General features: G+C 29.4%; 1 protein-coding gene across 1 annotated transcript in view; it reads left to right on the top strand.

Moving 5' to 3' along the window:
* Window positions 1–24,214, top strand: part of LOC145833110 (cubilin-like) — an 81,446-nt gene that overhangs the window by 32,450 nt on the left and 24,782 nt on the right. Inside the window, exons 2-33 of the mRNA XM_082940311.1 lie at window positions 4,296–4,444; window positions 4,828–4,986; window positions 6,456–6,557; window positions 6,906–7,009; window positions 7,446–7,593; window positions 7,925–8,066; window positions 8,471–8,602; window positions 9,091–9,186; window positions 9,555–9,683; window positions 11,130–11,324; window positions 11,904–12,019; window positions 12,404–12,509; window positions 13,330–13,461; window positions 13,865–14,049; window positions 15,113–15,275; window positions 15,573–15,661; window positions 15,905–16,009; window positions 16,293–16,470; window positions 16,799–16,959; window positions 17,402–17,567; window positions 18,220–18,445; window positions 18,692–18,822; window positions 19,120–19,241; window positions 19,445–19,518; window positions 19,766–19,926; window positions 20,337–20,518; window positions 21,030–21,186; window positions 21,410–21,594; window positions 22,247–22,410; window positions 22,919–23,079; window positions 23,499–23,648; window positions 24,051–24,212. Coding sequence (XP_082796437.1) covers window positions 4,296–4,444; window positions 4,828–4,986; window positions 6,456–6,557; window positions 6,906–7,009; window positions 7,446–7,593; window positions 7,925–8,066; window positions 8,471–8,602; window positions 9,091–9,186; window positions 9,555–9,683; window positions 11,130–11,324; window positions 11,904–12,019; window positions 12,404–12,509; window positions 13,330–13,461; window positions 13,865–14,049; window positions 15,113–15,275; window positions 15,573–15,661; window positions 15,905–16,009; window positions 16,293–16,470; window positions 16,799–16,959; window positions 17,402–17,567; window positions 18,220–18,445; window positions 18,692–18,822; window positions 19,120–19,241; window positions 19,445–19,518; window positions 19,766–19,926; window positions 20,337–20,518; window positions 21,030–21,186; window positions 21,410–21,594; window positions 22,247–22,410; window positions 22,919–23,079; window positions 23,499–23,648; window positions 24,051–24,212 — 4,632 coding nt within the window. The remainder of the gene's footprint in view (window positions 1–4,295; window positions 4,445–4,827; window positions 4,987–6,455; window positions 6,558–6,905; window positions 7,010–7,445; window positions 7,594–7,924; window positions 8,067–8,470; window positions 8,603–9,090; window positions 9,187–9,554; window positions 9,684–11,129; window positions 11,325–11,903; window positions 12,020–12,403; window positions 12,510–13,329; window positions 13,462–13,864; window positions 14,050–15,112; window positions 15,276–15,572; window positions 15,662–15,904; window positions 16,010–16,292; window positions 16,471–16,798; window positions 16,960–17,401; window positions 17,568–18,219; window positions 18,446–18,691; window positions 18,823–19,119; window positions 19,242–19,444; window positions 19,519–19,765; window positions 19,927–20,336; window positions 20,519–21,029; window positions 21,187–21,409; window positions 21,595–22,246; window positions 22,411–22,918; window positions 23,080–23,498; window positions 23,649–24,050; window positions 24,213–24,214) is intronic.

Below are 24,214 nucleotides of genomic sequence, written 5' to 3'. Positions count from 1 at the left end.
TTGAAAGTTTACCAGTGAATAACGATAATTATTTTTCCACTAACAAACAAGCATCTAAATTATTGAATAGTATGAATAATGTATATTTTACATGTAAACACAACTGGCAGAGGTGAATATCATAAAGCAATAAATTTTCTGTCATGTGTTTACCATAAAATAATTTCAGTTTTGTGTTTACAAAGAAATTAATAGTTTTTTGATGCTTGTATCATGTCCGGTTTTGTTTGCTTAGTAAGGTTTAACTTTTTTTTATATTTCGAAAAGTAAAAAAAAACTTGTTTTGTGTTTTCTATCAAAATTTAAAAATATATTAATAAGTCTTCTTTTTTGCTATGTCAATAAATTTCTTACTATGCTTCGTTTTCTGAGCGTAATTAGTATTTACTTTAAAACAAAAATAAATTACGATTCAATTACTTTCAAAGTAAAAATAATAACTACTTAATAAATCACAACGCTAATCATAAAGGTTTTAAGTCATAGCAATCTTTAAAATCTTTAAACAAAGCATAAAAAACGTTTTTGAGTTAAAGTTATTATTCTCAACTTGCACAGTATTTATTTAATAAAAGTGATAAAACAAATTAAAAAATAATAATAATATAACTAATTTAGCAAAAATAACTATGCTACCATCACTTTCTAATCGAGTTTTAAACATAAACTATTAGAAATTGTATTAAACGATATTTATTTTTTATTATAAAGCATATATAAGACTTATCAATAAAAAACAAATGGTAAACAAGACAGTTAAGAGTTGAGATCTTTAAATTGTTCTATCAAAAAATTAATTTATGTTAATCTACAAGTTAAATTACATGACGTAAATCCTAGTATGCAAAACATAAAAATATAATTTTTAAACTCTACAGAATTCTTTCAGTTAGTAGAAACAATTATATTAAACAAGTTTATTTAAGCTTGTTGTTAGTATTTAGCAAAGTTTTTAGTCGTTAATAAAATATATTTTACAAAACTTTTTAGTATAATACTTCTAAGTATAAGTATTCTAAAATACAGCATTTTATAGTATACGAAACTAAGAACTTTTTTTTTAAATTATGTTTCTAATTTGGTATAAACTACAAACTAGTTTTGCAAAAAATATAATCAAGCATAGCTTATAAATTGAATTATTGTTTAAATTTTAAAACTAAAATATATAAAACAAGTATACACGTTTTTAAACTAATATTTTATTGGTTGGAACAGTGCTTGTTAATGTTGTTTTCAAGTTGTACAGTTTATAAGGACATAAAACGCTCAAAATACTTGGTCCAAGGACCTGATGTACGATAAAAACCTTTAGGTTGTCGAGTGGTTCACCACTTGGATACCTTTTAACATCTTGTCCAGGACATAATAAACAATCTAAAGTACTTTCCTGCTGTATTCGGGAATTACCTACTTTGTTTCTTACTAAAATTGCTTTGTGTAACAAAACCCAAGAAGGGTTCAATTGGAGTTTAAATTTTTTAACTTTAAATATTGTAAAACACTATGAAAACAAAATTCTAGTTGTCAGTTAGATTAGAAACTTAAAAATATAAACCTTGCACTTTAGGAAAAAAATCACACTACATAAAATTGTTATCAGAATTAAAACCGTAGAGTTTTGATATTTACACTAACGTTTTTTTTTTGGTATTTTATGAAAGTTGTTATTTCATCTTTAACTTCTTTTGCTTTAAATGATTGTTGGTTGTTATTAGTTGTGAGTTGAAAAGTATTTATTATCAAAATTTAATGAAGTAAATTTTCTTACCATATATATTTTTAATTAAGCAAATTCTAATGATTATAGTTAGCAGTTTGTTTTTCTATTAGCTAAAAATAAATAACTACGACTAACACAAATAAAATATCTTTTCCGAGTTTAAAATCTAAAAAAACTAAAACTAAAAAAAACCACTGTAAAAACTCAGAAACACAAAAAATAACTTTTGGGTACACTATAATTTTTTAACGGGTGATTACATTTTTAGTAAAATTATACTTAAACACAAAAATTTTAAATATTCAAAATCGAAACTTTTAAAGACTTAAAACGCGAATTAAAAAATTAAAGCTCAAAAGCTATATACAAGCTTTTGATTGCTAAATTTTTTAAGTTTCATTGAAAAACGTTTTAAAACAAAAAAATAAATTAAGACAAATTTTAACAAAAGATTCTTAACTTTAAAATTATTTTATAAGTAAAGTTAACTGTATAATTTTTTATTTCTTTTCAAACTAAACATAAGCCGCTTAAGTTTTTGCAAGCAAAGTATAGATTAAAGAGTACCTTTATGATAAAACTAGTTTGTCCTACTGTAAAGGTTTTAGAGAAAGCTTATTTTTAATCTTTGGTTTCTACTTTTATTCTATAATATTAGAATCTGGTTTTATAGTGCTGGATTCGATTTATCGAATTTTTTACTTTTTCTACTCAAACTATCTACAGTGCATGTTTTTAAAAACTAACACAAAATATAAGAAATATTATTTTCCAGTAACCTAAAAGATGTAGTTGTTTTAGTTTACTTAACACTTCACAACATTTTTTATTATACAATCTTTAAGCTGTTTTTACGTTTATTTGACATGTTTTGAATCTTAATATTAAGTTTATTAATAGTCTTATGACTTTTAAGTGTTTTTAATAACGCAGTAAAACAATAATTAAACTCTGTTGTACTTTAATTTCGTTTCTAAACATTTATATGTTTAAAAGTTATTACTGTTTAAAATATGATCGAGCATGATTATTTGAATGATAGCATAAAACTTAAATTTTTATAATTTCTACAAAATATTGCTATTAAATATCATAATTTTTTACAACGATTATACGCTTACTCATAACACATTGTAAAAAATCATGAGTATTTACATTTTTATTTAATGCAATAATCAAACAAAACTGACACTAGCACCGTACTGTACAATAACAAGTGATAAAAGTTACACCTTTTGTTCATAGTAATAAAAACCTTTTGTACAAATCTTTATTGCATTCCAATCCATGCAACTTTTTCTAGAAGTTTAAGCCACAAAAAAATAATGTAATCATTTATTACAGAGCTGGTAGCAATATTAAATTTGTTGTTTTAAATAAGAAAAATGTGAAGTTTTGTCATAACTCAGTACTTAGGTTTGTGATAAGAACTATAGTAAGAACTTTTATTTTAAGGATAGAGATAGATTTTAGAATCAATTTTTAATAGTTATAATTTAGAACTTTCTTTAGATATATTTAAACACACTAATTAATAAAGTATTAAGTCGATGATTAAAAGAAAATTTCGACATTAAAAAGTTGTAATAAGTTTAGAGTGATAACTTTAAGTAATCAAGTGTTAAATGTGGTATACTGAAAAGTATTAAATTTGCAGTTTTAATAGTATATTTGGATTTAAGTTGCAAGTTTTCAGCCTAAATTCCAACTATAATTGAAATAATTCAACAAATTAGTATAGTATAAGTATATTAAGTTTGAATTAGAAATAAATAAATAAAGTTTTTAATTGTTTTTTCTCCTAAACTAAGAGTACATCTACCTACGGATGAAATACTTAAAAGCTATTGATGCTAATATTTGAGATAAAAATGGTATATTTAATTAAAGAAAATACTACAGTCGTAGCACTATATTGTTATTAACCTTTTTTCAGTTTTAAGTGGTTTTTAAAAGGCATGTCATATAAATGAAAATGCGGCCACTAACATTTGTTTTTATTATTTTATTTTGTGTACCTTTATTTAAATCGCAAGTTGTAGTGGACAGAAAAGAAAACAAAAATGAACAACCTTTTGCTAATAACGACCAGTAAGTTTAAAATTGAATTTAAACTATATTTTGATGTTTCAAAAATTAATTTACAACAGTTGTTTTTCTTTTCATAAAGTTTTATTATTAAGATAATAAAATTAGTTTAAAAAAAGATTCATATGAACAATACATTATTGAACTTAAACTAACTCTAATAAAAAATGTTAATTTATTGAAAAATAAATCTATCGTCTGATATACTTAAAAAAAAGTTACTTCGGAAAGTTAACGTACTTAATTAAAATCATGTAAAAATGTTTATGTTAACGTAAAGTTTTATTAAACCTGTAACTAACTCATTTATATTTAAGATGAAATTAAACATCTAAACAATTTTTATACATTTTCTTCTAAGTTAAAACTTTATTTATTAAATATATATTTTTAAAAATTTCAAACGCGGTTTATACTTTTATTTCAAGGCTTTAATATTACGATAACATAAATTAGCCAATATTAAAAGTAAATGTTTAAAAAGTTTTCTTTATTAATCACAGACCGCGCATATACACTGACGGCGGGAACTTGATTTTCAAAACGGGGGAAAACCTCAACATAACACTCAGTACCATGGGCAGTGGCAGGGTCAATCTGGACAATAAGGACCTGACCGCTCTGTCTGCACAAGTTTGTTGATAAATACATTTTAAGATTGTTTAGATTCAAATTTTCTGATTCAAATAATTGTTTTAGTTTGTGTGAATAAATAAATTTTATATTAGTACCGAGAAAACCAACGCCAAAAGACAGCTAAAAATAACCTTTTATTAATAGCAGTAGAAGTTTTGAACATGTTATGTAGATGTCGGTTAAACTTTTCCACTGACCGAAGCACAAAGTCGACGTAACTTAAAAAAATATAAATAAAACCAAAAAACACCAACCAACAGTTAACTTTTACAGTAACAAGTAAAATGATTTAACATTACGTGTTCATGTTTTTATACTTTTGTTAGAACTGATATGTTCTGTTTATACACAACAAGTTTATCGAACCACTTGCTCATTAGATCGAGGCAAACCAACGGGACATCGAGGACATTCAGAACGGAGGTGGGGGAGTGACCCAGGACGTATTGGACGAAATAGAGGCCAACAGACAGGGAGTGGCTACCAATCAGGACCAGATAAACACCCACAACAACCAGATACAAACTCTTCAGAACAATGTTGGTAAAACTTGTCTGTTTACACTGTACAATAGATAAAAACAATAACTTGGTAAAAACTATTTAGAATAATATATTTTATAAAAAAAAATATTTAATTAAATCAAAACTTTTTATAATAAATGACCACAACAACCAATCACAAACTATCCAGAATAAATTTATCTTTTTTTTGTTAAAGCTTGTAAGCTTTTTCTTAAAACTTTTGTTATGTATTCTGTTTAAATCAACCGTGTTTAAGTGTTTAATTTTTTACAATTCAATAGAAGGTTTTCTGCAAAAATTTTTTTTGCTACTCATAGGACAAGACGTACGGAAATTAAAACTTTCTACTTTTGACAACTCTTATTTTTTTGAAAATAAAGTAAAAATAAAAATTATAAGAAGCTGCCTATTACTTATTAGCTGTTAGAGAAAAATAGTTGTTTATAACTCAAACTTTGTTATGTTCATTTGTTTCTTCAAAATAAAAGATAGTATTTTAAATACTTAAAAGATGTTTTTAGCAAACTAAAATAAAAGCTTTAAGAAACTACCTATTACTTATTAGCTGTTAGAGAAGCATGGTTGTATTTTAACTTAAACTTTATTATAGTCATTTATTTCTTAAAATAAAAAACAATTAAAATAAAAGTTATAAGAAACTACCTAATACTTATTAGCTGTTAGAGAAAAATGGTTGTTTTTAACTAAAAATTTGTTATTTTAATTTATTTCTTCAAATAAAAGATAGTATCTTGAATACTTAATACATGTATTTAGCCACTTAAATTAGTACAATGGCTAATAGTATAATAACATTAAACTTCATTAATGGTCTTTTAACTATACTTACTTGAAAAAATCGTCTAATAAGTATTTTTATTTCATTTTTGTTTAAATCAACTCCGTAAACATAGATAACAAAGTATAACTTGTCAATTTTTTATCGGAAAATTTCAAAATCTATTATTTTTAACAGTACGCTACGCTGAAATCAACTGTGGATGGTATTGTATTTGTGAGTTTTTATTTTTCTCTAAGGATAAAACTTTTTTAAAAAATAGTTTTTATTTCTACACTGTTACTTTACTCTAAAAAATTTTAAGACTAAAAATTAAACGTTTTAGTTAGACATTATACCAATAATTTAAAACATTAAACTTTTATGTGTAACTAAAGTGTTAAATGCAACGAATATTTTATTTAAAAAAAGGTTTTGTAAACGACTAATTTCAATCGAAAAAACACATCAAACGTTCAAGTTTAAATGACATCACAAAAACCTTCATACAGTTTTATTGGTTGCAAACTTTTTTTAAGAAACTAAATATATTTTATTTTCCGAAACCGTAACTTAAACTTTTAAAAAGTTATTAAATCGTTTTTTAAATTGTTGTTAAAGTTTGAATTTATAACTGCTGAAACAAGTGAAGACATTATTAGATACTCATTAAAATGTATAAATTTATAATTTTCAATTTATACAGGATTTAAATGATGACGACTGTTCAAACAATCCTTGTTCTCACGGGGGTACATGCGTTGATATGTACAAAAGTTACTTGTGTCAATGTCCTAATCAGTGGCAGGTATGTATTAGTTTGTGAATTTTTCTATAAAACTAAATATTAGTAAACATACCAACGTACTAGGATTTGTACAACATTGAATTTTTTTTATAATTGTTTGGAAATCTTATAACAGGAAAAAAATAATTTAGATTTTGTTACTTTTTTAAACTATGTAATACACAATGATAATATTTAAGATCAAGTATTTGAAGTATATTGAAACATTAAATTTATAAACTTACTTTTTATAGCGAAGTTTTTGTACACTAAAGCAACATAGATACAAACACAGTATGTTTTACTCCTGAACAATACAATTTACTTGAAGATTAGTATACAAACATCATTATAGTATTAAATTTGCAGGGGCCACAGTGTGACACTGATGTGAACGAATGCAGTCAGCTTGCTTTGTGGGGAATCGGATGCCAAAACGGTGGGACTTGTTCCAACACCCCTGGCAGTTTCAGGTTCGTTGTTATGGTAACAAATTTTTAAAATACCCCTTGTTGTTATAGATTTGTTGTCATTGTAATGCATAATAAAGTCATTTATGTTACAATAGGTTAAATGGTTTAAAATTAGTTTAAAAGCTGAAACTGATAAACTTTTAGCTCATACTTTGGTTTTTGTTTTTTTTAATTTATAATGCAAAATCGATTTGTTTGCCATATAAAAGCCAACTTAGTTAAAAAATTAACATCAAAAAAATTAGCTTATTTGTTATGCTTTAAACAACTTTTCAAACTATAAAGGTTATAAAGCAAAAATGACATTTAAAACTTAATAAAATTACCAGATATAATACAAACCTACCTGAGAGACACATTGTTACACAAATGTTACACAGATTTATACACAAAATGTATTAAAAACAGTTAACCTAACAACCACTTTACTACACAGATGCGATTGCACAGCGGAATATTTCGGAGCTTTCTGCACATCTGAGTACAACGATTGTAGTGATGGTAGCGATAAATGCATGCACGGTATTTGCGTGGATGGGGGCAGAACCCAAGTGAATGTTCCCAACTACGACTGTCTGTGCGAGGTATGTGAAAATGATGTATTGATATGTTTTTCTGTAGAATAACTGTTTTTTAGGAGATATAAAGACTTTATTTGAAAAAATATTTTTTTTTTGTAGTAAATAATTAACTTGGTTGTTTCAATATTATAAATATTTTTATTAGGTCTAAGCTGGAGTGTTAGTGTTTTCATTAAATCAAACTTCTAGTATGTGCTTAAAATTTGTAAATAAGTACTCGTACAGTTTCTTTCGTACTTCACTGTTATACTATTAGAGCGTTTTTTATTTTTTGCATACAACTAGATTAAATACTTAGCACTTTATGTTGAACACTTGTTTACTACTTTCCTAGGATGGGTGGCAAAGCGCGTCATCTAGTGACCCGACCTGCAGCAGAGACGTGGATGAATGCTTGGACACCCCATGCTCAAGAAACCCGCAGGTCCAATGTTACAACACAGTGGGCAGTTTCAGTTGCGGGCCATGTCCCAGTGGTAAGTTTACTAGCTGTTTTAGTGGTGAATTAATTATTGCTTTCGTGTGATGATTTCAGTATGAAGCATATTTCAGTCGATGTTTAGTTGATTGTAAGCGCAAAGCATTTTAAAACTTTTATATTACATTACTTTATAGTACTAAAATCGTAAAAACAATTCTGGCTGATTGTAAAGAAAACGTTGTGAACCATTTTTAGTTTTAAAATAAAATATTTTGTAGCCATTTTATTTTTTGGAAATAAAACATTTTTCTAATTTTAGATTACCTATACTTATTGTCAATTATTTTAAATCAAGTTAGTACCTAAAGTTATTGATTTTTTTGCAAAAGGCTTTATTTTTTTAAATTAAAGCTATCAAAGTTCACATTTTGTTCAAAACTCTATTATGACGTCACACAGGTTACGTGGGGAACGGGGTGGTGTGCACGGACATTAACGAGTGTGCACAGAATAACGGAGGATGCTCAACGAACCCCATGGTCACCTGCATAAACCAGCCGGGATCGTCCACTTGCGGCGCATGTCCGCCAGGTAAAAATTTTTAATTGGAATTACAAGGTGTTTGTTGCTGAATTCTTTTATAGATCATTTTTTACAAAAAAAGTAAATTTTTATTCTTTACTTAAAGTAAGCTGTATTTGTTAATTAAGAGTTTTTATTAGTAAGCCAGTCTGCCAGGTAAACTGTTTTAATCAGAATAATGTGGGCTTATTGATGATTTGTCTATAGTTTGCTTTTTACAAAACAAAATACACATTGCTATGTAAGTAAGGTATATTTTACAGTGTTTACATATTCAAAGTCCAAAACGTTAATACTGTTTCTGAATTTTTTATAGTTTTATTTTTAAAAAAAGTAAGTTTTCCACTATTAGTTTCATGATGTACTTATTAGTAAACTTGTCGTATAGGTAAACACGTTTAATCAAAATAACAAGGCCTTTGTTCATTTTCTTTAAAAAATTGTTAAATAATTTTTCACCAAGTTAATATTTACAACGTTATGCTACAATTCAACAGGGTATGATGGGGACGGTAGAAATTGCGTAGCAACGAACCCATGTTCGAATAACAACGGTGGATGTCACCCCATAGCAACATGCACCACCAACCCTGGTTCGTTTAAAAATATCGTTGTGGCTTATTATCTTTGAAGTATTTTAAATAAAATTTTGATAGCCAAAAACCTTTATACTGCGCAATTGTTACACTGTTTTTACTTATATTTGAGGTAACTGTGTTTTATAAAACTGCTAAATTTATAATCAACAAAATACCCATGTTCTGCTTATTTAAGTGTTTTAAACTTATAAAAAAAAGCTTGTTTTAAACAACATTAGTATGGATCGTACTATATGTTTTAGATAATAAAAAACAGTACACTTATCAGTTATCATACAAGCGCACAAAGGTATGTATTTGTACTTTAATCGTGTATGTTACTTTTTAAAGTTACTATACATATTTTATAATTTAACTAACAGCAATCGGACCGAACTTCGTACAGTGTCAGTGTCCACCTGGTTACCAAGGCAACGGAATCGGACCAAACGGGTGCACGCTGAACCCAAGCGGGTGCGGGTCGTCATGCCAGAACGGACAGTGTTCGGTTGGTTGCTGTGACGTAATAATAGTTGTTTGATTATTTTTTTCGATCAGTACTTTGTTGTTACGTTGACAAACATTTGTAGATGTTATTAAGATTTAATTTTGTAAGTAAAAAATTTAAAGGACAGTATTTGTATTTTGAAATTACATTATTACAGCTTTTAAAATTGTATTATTTAAAATAAAATATTTACAAGTAAAAAATCTAATGACAAAATTTATTTATTGTACTTGAAATTTATTCTACTTGAAAATATTTACAAGATAAAAAATTTAATGACAAAGTTTTTAATTTATTTGTAGTTTGTTTTCCAATTTTCGTATAATTAAATTTTTTAAATAGAACAAATATTTTAATAACTTTATACAAATATGATGTTAGTTTTTATTGCTTTTTAACTTGAAATAAGCGGAACACTGTTGCGCCATTATTGTAAACAAAACACTAAATGCAACAAAATGATACAAACAGACCGTTAAAACAAATCATCAATTGTTGTTTAAAATGGTCAATATTGATGCACAATAGTGACAAACACCAAATTTAAAGAGAAAACTTTTACAATTAAATAATTGCTCCCATATAAAACAGTATTTGCACAGTACTTGTCACGAGCAAAAGCAAATATTTATTTTAAAGTTCAATCGCTCTATTTCTCATCGTGAAGCAGCTGAATTGACTGCAATGTTTGTTCAACTAAACTTACTTTCTGATGTTAATAAATAATTTTAATACATAAACTTGTAGCATTTTCTTATCAAGTTGACATATATGTACAGTTTTTAACAACTATTTTATAATACGAGCTCAAGTTTGAAGTTTTACAATAAATACTTCATTATAGGTTTCCGGATGATAAAAGTATTAAAAAAAAGTCAACTGGGGTATGTAAATAAACAACATACAGAATATTACAAAAAACTTTAGATTGCAAAACTTTTTATTCTTGCTTAAAATCTGATTAATGCACGCACATAGTATATTTTAAGCAAGTATGTTCAATGTTTTATTAAACAGTTGTGTGCACCCATAGCATGACAATGTATGCTGAAAAATCAAAAAGTTAAACATTTCTGAGTGATGTTACAATTATCTCTTTACTAAATAAAGTTCTAATTTGTTAGACTTTTTAAATGGCGTAATTCAAAAATCCTCTGTGTTGAGGGTAAACAGTCGCTCGACTCTCGTATCCCTGGTAATAAACAAACGCAATTAAGGCGCTGTAATAGGAAGTCAATTATTTTTTCCAAACAGTAGATTCAACACATGTGTCAATGCGACCCTGGCTGGTCGGGAGTTAAACATTTTTAGCGCTTTTGTTATAGCTTTTATAATTTAATCCAAAAATTTGATAAGTGAATATAGAACTTAAAACATAACAGTATTAATGCATTAAGTACGGAACTAATGCGCTGTAGCTGAAGCAATATTTCTACACCTTTTCACTTAGACGATTCGTATTTTAAACAGAACAACATGTGTCAATGCGACCCTGGCTGGTCGGGAGTCAATTGTGACGTCAACATCAATGAATGCGCGAGCGCCCCTTGTCAAAATGGGGGCACGTGTCAGGATGGGGTGAACGGATATTATTGCACCTGCGCTGACGGTTATTCGGGGGTCAACTGCGAAAATCAGGAATCTAGTGAGCGTTTATTTATTTTATTACTTAAACGGTTGTTGCTGTACTTGTAATAACGGTTATTCGGGGATGAGCTGCGAAAATCAAGAGCCTAGTGGGTAAAAACAATATTTCTTATTAATTAAACGGTTATTACTGTACGTGCGATGACGGTAATTCGGGTGTGAAATGATTTAAGTGGTCTAGTTTAATTATAAAAGCGTTTATATACTTAAAAACAGGGTTTAGCTTATTATCTACTTAATAATTGCAATATACAATGTTTGGTTTAAGTGTAGTTTAATTACAAGTTGAACAGTTTAATTCGAATGTTCTTCATATTTCAGTGTTAGTAAACCAAAAGCTCAAAGATGCATTTTTAAACTTAGACATTGAGCCTTAAAATTTTTGATTTTGTTATACTATTTTAAATTTAGAACTTTTTACTAGTTTTAAATCTCAAAAGTACTATAATAGTTATTATAACGAAATCTATAAAGCTTTATGTTTCTTATTATCATAAACAGTTTTTTTGTGTTCATCAATAGAAGTAGTGAAAATAATTCCTGTATATTTTGTATAATAAAATACTATCCTTACCAGGCTGCGGGGGTATGTACCGGCAGGATTCAGGCGCATTCAGTTATCCGGTCGTTCCGGGTCAAAATTATCCGAACAGTGCCAGTTGTGCCTGGGTTATCGAGGTTTCGTTGGGAAAGGTTTGATTGTTTGGTATAAATAATTTAGATTATAAGATCAAAAGGATTTGGTTGTTGTGTGCAAGCTGGCATAGTCAACTTTATAAGTTTGATGAAGTTTATATTCTTTGAAATAAACTTAAACTTCTTAAGTTAGCCGCAGTTTTACCTTTCGCAGTCCGGATTCCACTTAAATTTTGTAAACAGTAACAGGCCGGTCATTTTGACTCGACGGGCCGAATCCGGTTCGCGGGCTGTACGTTGCCCACCCCTAGTTTTAAAAATTAAATATATTTAAAAACAGATAAAAACAGCCAAATTTCCAATATTTAGCATATCTATTAGTTTCAACAGATAGGTCCATGGACGTTTCCGATAATTCATATTTTTAAACAATTTAAACAGATAGTATCAGCAACTTTCCCATTATTCGACATAGAACCGGGTCAGGAGTGTGAAAATGATTTCCTGGAAATCCACGATGGAGGCAGTGCTTCCGCGTATCCTATTGGTTAGTTTTGAAAAAAAAAACTTTTTAAGTACACAGTACATAGCAAGTATGTAATATTACAGTTTAGTACATAAAAGTTTTTTATTACATTTTTTACAAAAAGTAGCTGGTAATATTTTTTATCTTTTAACTTATTCCACTGCTTATTTTGTAATGCTTGAGTTTTGTAATACAAGTGGCATATCAACTATCTTTGACAAATACTAAAGACCAAATTTAATTATGCTCTTATTTTTCTATAACTTTTTATTATAAAGTAAAACGATATATGTTTTCAAAAAGTAGTGATAAAAAGAAAGTAAAAAGTCTTATAAAACAATCTGCTTTAGACGTTTCGTGTTTTAGTATTCACGCTGAAAGTTAAGTTATTGTTATACAAAAACATAGTAAATCAAACTTAGTCATACACTTCCAATTTAGTTATTTGCAAATTGAAACAAGCAAATAACTTTTATAAACAAACTTTGTGGTTCAACTACAATCGTACAACAAACGGACATTCAAAATAACTAAACAAAACTTTTTCACTGAAGACAAAAACGACTTTGGTTTCAAAAGTACTAGAGAAAACTGATGATCAAAACAAATTCAACAAGTCAGGCTTTCAAGTAATTCAAAACGCCTGCAGCAAAACAAACTACACCAATAACATTAAAAATACACTTTAAAAAACAGTGAAACTAAACAGTACTTTTTAACTCTGAATATGAAAATCTTTAAATGTTCAAAATAGTAAAGAGAACTGTAAATCATAATTTCACTTTTCACAGGCAAGTATTGCGAAACAACATACAAGTTCTCAATTATAAATTTCTAACAGGCAAGTACTGCGGAACGACAGCACCTGGAAACCCGATCACATCCACTCACAACCTCCTCTACTTCTGGTTCAGGTCCAACGCACAAAACAACGCTCAGGGATTCCAAGTTGTTTGGCAGACCGCCGATCCTGGTTTTTAACATGTTATAGTAAAAATTAATTTTAGTTAAACATGTGAATGAAAACTTTGTTGTTTGTATTTGAATGTGTAGGTAGTTATTCTTTCATTGTAATCGCTTTTGCATGTTACAAAAATTCAAACATGTCAAACATTTTGAGTTATACTTGAACTGGTTTTAAAGTTAAACTTTATTTACACATCAAGACTTTTTGGTAATAAATAGAAGCTTTTTTTAGTAAACGGGTGAGCTTTAAACTTGTACTTTCAACATTTTTTTAGAGTTCTCTCTAAAAAAAGCACAGTTTTTTACAAAGATATATAAAAAGTTTAAACTAATTTTGTTTCAAATAACTTCAATATACTTTTAAAAAAATATGCAATGTATCTTTTATAAACAAACCTTTTTGTTCTCAGTCTGCGGAGAGGACATATCAGGTTCCACGTTCGGGGATTTTACCTCGCCCGGATACCCGGGGGTTTACCCGGAATCGAGAGACTGCTACTGGACGATCGAGGTGCAGCCGGGTCAGGTGGTCCAACTTCTGTTTGGCACATTGGACCTGGAAGACGACCCAAGCTGCTCCAAAGACTACGTTGAGGTTTTTTTTTGCGCTTATTAATTATTTTTTTTGCTTTGTTTAAGTTGTATTAAACTTAAAAAAATGTTACCAATGCGAAGGTTTATTTCTACAATTACATATTAAGATAACCTTTTTAAATATACACTATGTGTGATTTTATTTATCAAAGCTGTTTTAAAATTTATAAAGCTTAAAAAGAACAGTTTTTTTCTCTTATAAAATAAACAGTTTTAATTTGATAAACTAAATAAGGTAAAATATGTTAAAAAGAAATTGATTTTCTGTTTCTTAATATGCCGAGTTCCAGTTTTTGTGACGTTTTATTTGAGCTGAAAATGGCTAAAAAGTTATACTCCACTAAACTAAATGCAAAGTTATGTTAAATAAGATGCTACTTGATCAAACAATTTTTGTAAGATATAAAAATACTGCAAGCTATTTAGTACATACTTTTTAAACAAGATAATGAATGTACATTAGGTATAATAAGCCACTTAAATTACTCCAAAAGTGAATTAAAAAAAATCATTGCTACTCTATATTTGTGAAAGAAGTTCGATCGAAGTTCTTACATTATGATTTGAAACTTTACAAAATTTGTTTGATTTTATGATTTAATTTCACAGAGCATCATTAGTAAATTACATAAATACTTATTGATGATTTTAAATTAAATATAGGAGCAAATAAATTTGTTACTAACATATTTTTGTACAGACAAAACACTTGACTGAAAAATTTCACCAAGCAACTATTATTTTAATATAAAGTAAATGACAAAAACGAAAAAAACACAAATAACGATTGACTTACAAGAATTACGACTTGAGAAACTTGAATATCAAAACTATTTCATTACACAGAAAAGAAACGGCTTTATATAGTTTTTATACTATCTTTTACTATTTTTTTAGAAGGACTTTAATTAACTTAACTAATCCGCCAAACAGATAAGAAACAGATTGTCGCAAACTGACGCATTGATTAAATATTAAAGCAAACAAGAATTTTATCAACATATTTTATGTAGAATGTAAAGTTTGTAAGCACTTAAACAAATCAAAACAAAATAACTTTACAGATAAGAAACGGGTTGTCGCAGACGGACGGGCTGATAGCGAAGTTCTGCGGGTCCCTGACCCCCTCGCCCCAGCTCACCACCGCTCCCGCCGCCTGGATCCACTTTCACTCGGATGCAGAAGGTTCTGGCGACGGTTTCCACATCACGTGGGTGTCCCAACCCGGTTGGTGACGTCATAATGAGATGTTTTTAAATGATAATCAAATTGTTTAAAGGAAAACTACTTTTAATAGAAAAAAGTGTGGCTTAATAGCTTTTAAGCTGTGTTGTGTATTTTCAAAAAAATGTTTTTTAATGCTGGTGTTTGAACAGAAGCCAAATTTTTAGGTTTAGGAAATTTTGCTTGTGGCTTACTTTTTGTTGTATATTGCTACACTAGTAACATTTTTCAATGTAGAAATATTTGTTCAAACCGTGATTATTATTATACTCAACATACACATTTATAACTACGTAACAGTGAGTATTTCCGGTTGCGGCGGTTACTTTGATGACGAAGACGGTATTATTACGTCACCGAACTACCCGAACCCCTACGAGCTTAACCAGGTCAGTTTAAAACTAGTTTGCTGTACCTGTAACTAAGTCCCTTTCTTTTTTAAATACTAAAATAGCTTTGTTTATCATGAATTAAATACGGTTTCTCTACATGTTAATAAGCCACTTTCTTCACACTTTTTTTTAACATAGTACCAAACTACTACGAAAATTAGGACTTGTTAAAATTTTGAAGTAGTTTTTGAATTATTATTTAGTTTGCAAATTATCATGTAAAAAAACAATATGTTACAGGATTGTTTCTGGCAAATACACGTGCAACAAACTGGAAGAATCACGATTACTTTTACAGACCTCGACATTGAAGACCACAGTACTTGCAGTTTTGATTATGTAGAGGTTTGTTTGTATTAAGATAAAAAATCTAAGTGTTAGACTGCTTTGGATAATTTAAGAAAAAACTGTTTGCTTTCATTTTGCCATAGAAGATTTCTTCAAAAATAGTGTAACTATAGGATATTTATATTGAAAAAAATATTTTATAATAACCATCACTTTAGTTTGATAACATAGAAATTTGTTTAAAAAAACACTGAAAAATATGATATATGTTTTTGCTAAATATTATTATTTCAGTACAAATCTTTAACTGTGTTAAAATACTTTTTTTTAATTCGACCAGGTCCGTGACGGAGCGGACGAAACAGCGCCGCTGGTGACGAGACACTGCGGAAACGAGGTGCCTCCTCCCTGGACGTCCTCGGGCAACAACGTCTACTTGAAGTTCTCCTCAGACGTTTCTCAGACCGGATCCGGGTTCCGGCTGACTTACACCGTCGCATGCGGAGGAACATACACTTGTTTGTTGATGATTTTTTATTACTTTGAGTTTTTTTGTAAATACTTGAGATGATATAATCAAAGCGAATTGATTTGGAAAACGAATGTATCGAAGTTTCCAATCTACTTTTAACCATAATCATTATTTAAATCTATTAGTTTTCAAAAAAGCATAAAGATGGTTTACTTTTTCCTGAATAACTAGACTACAACAATATTGAAACGTAGTGAAAAAAATCTGAGGGCGGTTTATAAATATCATTTTAATTATTTAAAAATAGTTATTGTGCAATATTTGCTAAATTCATTAAGTTTATACCGCCACCAAACAATTTTCTATTTTAACAGCCGACACCGGTACACTGCAGTCCCCATACTACCCGATGTTGTACCCCAACAACAAGGAGTGCTTCTACCTGATCGAGCAGGACCCGGGTTACGTCATCACCCTAGAGTTCACCGACTTTGAGTTGGAACTGTCCAGCACCTGCCAATTCGATTACATTGAGGTATAAGTCTGTTGTTTGATTATGAACTATGTTGTTTGGTGTGATCGTTATAAAAACTGTTTACACCAAATAACATAGTTATAAAAACTATGCTAGGAATGAAATAAAGCATATGCGTTACAAATGATTTCAACTTTTGTTGTTAGATATTAGAATAATTTTATGTGATGCTTTTGTGTTGTATAAATGCTTTCTTGATGCTCAGAAACAGTAAAAGTATTAAAAAATTGAAAAGATCTTTTTGTACTAAAGCTATCGGTAAATAATTATTAGACGTAGTATAACTATAAAAAGTATGTGGATTGGTAAATAAACTCTTAGTTTAAAACTAATATTACTAGAAAATATTTATTAACATTTAAAATAGACTACAAATACAATCCTATAATATTGTGCAAAAAACAAGATTAAACAAATTTTAAAACACTTCAAATACAACCAGATAAGGGACGGACCAAGTGAATCGTCACCGTTACTGTCCAAGCTTTGCGGTAACAGCGTCCCGATACCGATACAATCCACTCAGAACTATATGTGGGTCCACTTCTACGCGGATATCTCGATTGGTGCAAGTGGTTTCAGTGCTACGTACACTACTAGTTATTCTGGTTAGTCTCCATTTGAAATTTGTCTTTAAAATCTAGAGCTAGCCAACTATGTACTTTAACTTGTTTTGCTGTTTTATATACTACCACTTACTCCAGTTAGCGTAAAAATATAAAGCTGGTTAATGGCATTTTCATAACGATTTAGTTGAAAATATACTTATATTTGTTCTCGTATCTCTGATCGACTAGTATGTAATGTAATTGTCTACGAGATATAAGTTACTTATTTATCTAGTCCCAAAGTATTCTATTCAGTTTTATTACATAAAAAAACAAATAATTAAAAATATGTTTTTTATTAAAGTAAAATGTTTGAAGTTTCGGAAGTTACGTAATGTTCACAAACTTAGCATGTCAACTATAATATGCATTATTCCTAAATAGTTAATATTTGACACCACAAAGCCTTTTGACTTTGCAAACTTTGTCCTGCCAAACTAACTCGCTAAAATAACTAGTAAAGGCCCGAACTAATATAATTTTTTTGTACCAGTTCGGGCCTTTACTGCAGCTTTTAACTAAAAGTTAAGAATTTATAACGATAACTGCTTTCTTCGAGTATTACAACATATAGTCTAGGATACTAGGTTTAAGATTACAATTGAAAACATAAGGCTAGAACGGTAAGTGAATCTTAACTTAAAAAAAACAGGCTGCGGAGGAGTGTACACTGGTCAGGTCGGAACCTTCACCAGTCCCGGGTTACCGGTTCCCTACCCCAATGGGGCCAACTGCACTTACTACATAGCGGTGGACCCCTCGCTGGTCATCAACCTCCATTTCGTTCAGTTTGACCTCGAAGACCCCGGCAATTCCGGTTGCTATGACTACATTGAGATATTCGACGGGCTCGACTCAACTGCGCCGTCGTTGGGAAGGTGGTGAAAAAAATCAGTTTTAGTTTAAAAAAATTATAGTTTTCTTATTCAAGTAGAAATCAGCTACAGTTCCGCTTGGATTAAATAATTTTTTTTTACTTTTGAGTTTTATTCTATACTGTCGTATTTTGTTTTGGACATATTTGAATTCAAAACAAATAATGATTTAAACTAAATAATGATAAAAAATGATATTATTTTTTACAACATCTAAAAATTCAAGCAATTTCAATTTTTGTTTCTCAGATACTGTGGAGATCAGATACCTCCAGCGTTCACAAGCACATCGTTCGAACTCACCATATTTTTCACAGCTGATGAGAGTATAAGCAGTGATGGATTCGTAATAGCTTACACCACTACTAATGCCACTCTGTGTAAGTTTAAATATACAACTTGTACATGTAAACTTTTGTGTTCTTTAGAACTTCCTATACTAATTCATGCTATCTCAACAGTTCAACTTTATTTACACAAACGTATTCAAGTAAAAAAACACCTAAATTTCATATAAAAAAAATTAAAATGTAACTGTATAATAACATAAAAAAGATTGACAGACTAAAAGCCATTAACATTTGTATTATAGTAATATGCTTATGTTAAATTTATGTGTTATAAAAACTAAACAAGTTAGTTCTCTGATATAAAAAAAACAATTAAACTTTAAACAGCATGCGGTGATAGAATAACGGAAAACGAGGGATACATATCTAGTCCTCAATATCCCGACAACTATCTTCCGGATAGAGAGTGTGTTTGGATAATCGAGGTGTCGCCTCAATTGCAAATTCTTGTGAGTTGACAAATATACAGTATCAGTGTTGTATGTTAAAGTTGATACTATTAAATACCTCTATATATGAACAATTATGAAGTAGAAGTCTTTTGAACTTAACGCTAGATTTTTTCAAAATTCATTATGCATGCTTTGTAATAAAAAACTACATATAAAGCTTCTGTTAATCTTAAATTACAGTTATTATATTATGTTTACAGGTAAACTTCACTGACTTTTCTTTAGAGCAAGGTGGTATAGACGGTTCGTGTCCGTATGATTATTTGGAAATAAGGTGGGTTAATATTAAGTTAACTTATAGTATGTAATGTACATGTTAGCATTTCAAATGATTTAAAAGAGTTAAATTATGGTAACGAAATTAGTAAAAAGCAATAAAAACTTGTAATAAAGCATAATATAAAAATCAATAATTCTTAAAGCTTTATGTAGTTGTAATTCTTTAAGAACCAAGGATTTTAACTGGATTGTTTAATTCAAACTTTACTTTGCTTATAAAAAAAGTTAAAACTTTCTTTTAGAAACGGCGGGTTTGAAGACTCCCCATTGATCGGAACTTACTGTGGGGACAACATGCCCCCAGATTTTATCTCCCATGGCCACAAGTTATACTTGAAACTAAAAACAGATGCAATTATTGAGGACAGAGGATTTTTACTAACATATGATGGATCATTGACCGGTTTGAAGTTTATTGTTATAAAATCAAGTTTAAAATTAAACAGTAAGGTAATTTATGAAAACAATTATAGCTTAACTTCTAAACATATTTTATTGTCTTAACTATGTCTTAAATACTCGTAGAAAGTTTTTAAAATGATGACAACAGTGTTCACAACATTAAGACTAAAAATAAATTTTTAATATATAAAAAAATTAAAGATATTATACATTGTACTAACTTGTTGGTAATCTTTGAAATTTTGTCTAATACCTTAAGACTTAATGTTACCATATTTGCAACATCTAAGCCTGCCGTAGCAAAAAACATTCAAAAATCCTTCCGATCAAGATAACTCTAACAACCTTCAACGAAAATTGCCTTAACAACAAAATATTAAAAACTAGTAATTTATTTTTAAATACAACCAGGGTGCGGCGGGGCACTGACGACGTCTAGTGGATATTTCGAATCGCCCAACCACCCGTACCCATACCACCACAACGCCGAATGCTATTGGCTGATAAAAGTTGCAAAAGGGTCGGCAATCGCATTGCAGTTCACTTCGTTCGATCTCGAAAGTCACGACTACTGCGAGTACGATTACGTTGAGGTTTGTTTGTTTCGTATTAATAAAATTATGGTGGTTTGATGTGATTTAAAAGCGTTATTTATTTAAATAACTTTATTTAAAAAAATTTAAATTGTTATTTAGCTGTTTTAAAAAATACTATACGGTTATTTTTGTATTGTAAAAATAATTGTAAGAATAATAATAAAAATAAACGCACAATCGTTATTTTAGTTTGTTTAGTTTTAATAAAAAATTATTTGTTCATATTGATAAGTATTTTACTGACATAAAATGTTTTAGTTTTAAATGTGCTGTAAAAAAATAAGGTTTATTGTATATGTTTTAAAAGTACAAAACATTAAATAGTAAATTTAGATGCAATTTAGTATTAATATTGGAAAACTCATATTATATTAATATCAAAAAGTAGTTAATAAACAATAAAAATATCAATAAAAAAGTGTTTACAGCATATTTTTTCTAAATTGCTAACTAAATACAAAGGTAGTTATAAAAAGTACTATGCTATAATTATGAAAAAAAATTGTAGGTGTACGACGGACCACGTCAAGGGTACCCGCTTCTCCAGAGGATATGCGGGACCCAGACACCTCAGATATTTACATCAAGCGACCACACACTGACAATAAAGTTCAAATCGGATGTGAGCACTGCTGGCACCGGATTCACTGCTAGTTACAACACAAGTTTGTTGATTACTTTTGTTGAATTTATTAGAATGATGTTGTAAATATTTCAATTAAAACAAATTTAATGAGTTTTCTTGGCCAACATATTAAATTATAATGCTTTTTTATACTGCAAACTTTTACATTAAATTTAGTAAACAATCTTCAATGTTACGTTTTCAACAAATTGAAAACTTTATTAAATCACTTTTCTAACATAAACTTTTTCATCACCCAACAGTTTGTGATCGAACGATCAGCGGTAAATCAGAAGGCACAATCCAATCTCCCGATTATCCGAACAATTATCCGGCAAACATCGACTGCATGTGGCATCTTCAGGGAACTTACGGAAACAAGATCAACGTTTCTGTCAATTTCTTCAATATCGAGGATTGTGATAATTGTGGATGCGATTATTTGCAGGTTAGTGTAATGTGGAAACAGTTTTTTTTAACTTTAACAAAATGTTTCTGTAAATTTTTTCAGTGTAGGACATTGCCCTAACTGCCGGTGCGATCATTTGCTTCTTATTGTTTTAAAAATCATTGTGTAATAACTAAAATCAAGAAGATGTTAAGCAGTGCTTTTTAACAAAGTCAACACTTTAATATATTTTCTTGTATAAACACGAGTTTTACTTCTATGAAGTATTAAACAAACTAAACAAATTTTTTTAGCTTTAGTTCTAAATTCTGAATAAAAATGTTAAAACTATTTAACACCAAAAAGCCTGAAACACTTTATTTCTTATGTGGCTTTAGTGCGAGAAGAATGTAATAAAAAATTTGGCTTAATAACGCCAAATAAATCAATTCATTCGTCAAAAATTAGAATAAATGTTGTTCGCTTGTGTTCACACAAACCTTTAAACCACTTTCTCACTTTTACATTTTAAAAGAAAGTTGGTTAAAAGTTGGTAAAACATACAACTTTTTTTTGTTTAATTAATGTTCTGAAAATCCTAAAAGGTAAAGTTTTGTAGTAAAATAAAGTAAGACTGTATCTGCTAAGTTCTTAAACTAATTACTAGTAAAAAAATACTTTGTAAAACTGTTACATGCTCCCAACTTCACAGATCCACGACGGAGCGGAACAGTCGGTGGGAACGGATCTGGGAAGATACTGCGGAACCGAGTCTCCGGTCTTCATCACTTCGACTTCTTCAGATCTGTTATTCAGCTTTCACACAGATCCCAACACATCGGGACCCGGATTCGAACTCGTGTGGGCGGTTGACGGGTTTGTGCTTGGTTGTATGTTAAATGAAATTATGAAAATTTAATTAAATTTTATTTTGAACTTTGTTTAGCTTACACATCGGAATACAAAACTTGACTTTTAGTTATATTTTACAAAAAAAAATCAACTGCATAAGACCTAAAACATCGATGTATAGATTTATAACTATGCTGTTATGATAGACGACTTAAAGACAATTTTAAGTATCAAAATCAGTTAATTAAAAACTAATTTGCGTAACGCTAAAGTAACTTATGCATTTATAACTGAAACACCTACAATTAGGTAACTTTTAACTATTAAATTCAAACTACAAACATTAATCTGTAATAAAAAACTAAAATAAAAGAGAGAAAAAACTATACAAGTGTAAACTAAGTTTTCACTTGACCAAATAAAAATATTCTACTAATAAAAAAAAAACGTTTAAAATTTTTTCTTCTAAATATTTCTACTTAATTAAAAAAGAGTATTTACATAATTTTACTACTTGTATGTTTGCTTTCAGTTGCGGGGAAACACTGGAGGGCCCGACGGGAACTCTCACTTCTCCCAACTACCCGGGGAATTACCCGAACAGCAGGGAGTGCTTGTGGAGCATTGTGACGTCACAGGGAACGAGTGTAAAGTTGACGATAACCGTGTTCGACGTGGAACAGCATCAAAGCTGTTAGTTGTGACGTAGTAGTCCTTTTAAGTTGTGACATCATAATACTCTATTAAATTTTTATCAACATTACATTGTTACGTTGTTATATCATATTTATAATTTTTTCATTTTTTTTATGTATAACTTGCGACGTCAACTTTTTGAAGTTAGAAAATGTGACAAACATTCTTTTTTTTTAAATATTTGTTTAAGCTTCTACACTTTTGGTTCTTCACATCTGATTGAAAATACTACGGAAAAAACCTTTTCTTCATACTTTTCTGTTGAAATTAGCAGTTTTAATAAAAAATCGTCTTACGCTTCAAATAGAAGTAACAACAATTATAGTGACAAGTTTAAATAATATCGATTTGTTAAAATTTTAATATACTGCCCACTATAAGTTCATAAAAAAAGTACATTTGACATTAATCAACAGGCGAATACGACGTATTAGAAGTATACAACGGTTTGACCACTGAATCCAACAACAGACTGGCGCAACTCTGCAACTCGCCAGATTCTCCAATAAACCTACCGCTAGTTGTCTCCAGTACTTCCACGTTCATGACTGTCAAGTTCAAAACTGGTGAGTTCAAGATTTCATTACTGTAATAAGTTATGTAAACTAATAAAACTTATCATACTGAAAAGTAGGAAGTGTTTAATTATACTGTGCTTTAAACAGCTTGTATATTTTTTAACTCAACCAAAAACTGTTCACATTTGTTTATAGCCTGTTTGGTTTTTAAACTAATGTTTTCAGCTATCAGGCTCATATAACTTAAATTAGTAGTTTCCACTAGATAAGCTGTTTTTTTACAGTTTATGAATTTTACATTAAATCAGTATTCTGTAAGTTTTTAGAACTAATCCGTATTAAAAGAAATCTTATTTTATCTCTATTAATTACCACAGAATTTTTTTAACTGTATTATTTTACAATCCTTTTTATCTCTATCAAGCCTCATTAACCAAACAAAAACAACAGATTCGAGTGTGAACGGCCAGGGTTTCAGTTCGACGTGGGAGGAGCAACCGGGCTCATGCGGGGGCCAGTTTACCGCCTCCAGCGGCACTATTACGTCACCGAACTACCCCAACAACTACCCCAGAAACCAGGATTGTGAATGGTACATCGACGTTGGCGAGGGT

The sequence above is a fragment of the Thalia democratica genome, chromosome 4 (genome assembly GCF_965202585.1).
Source record: "Thalia democratica chromosome 4, ktThaDemo2.hap1.1, whole genome shotgun sequence".
Taxonomy (NCBI): domain Eukaryota; kingdom Metazoa; phylum Chordata; class Thaliacea; order Salpida; family Salpidae; genus Thalia; species Thalia democratica.
This window is presented reverse-complemented; position numbering and strand designations above follow the sequence as displayed.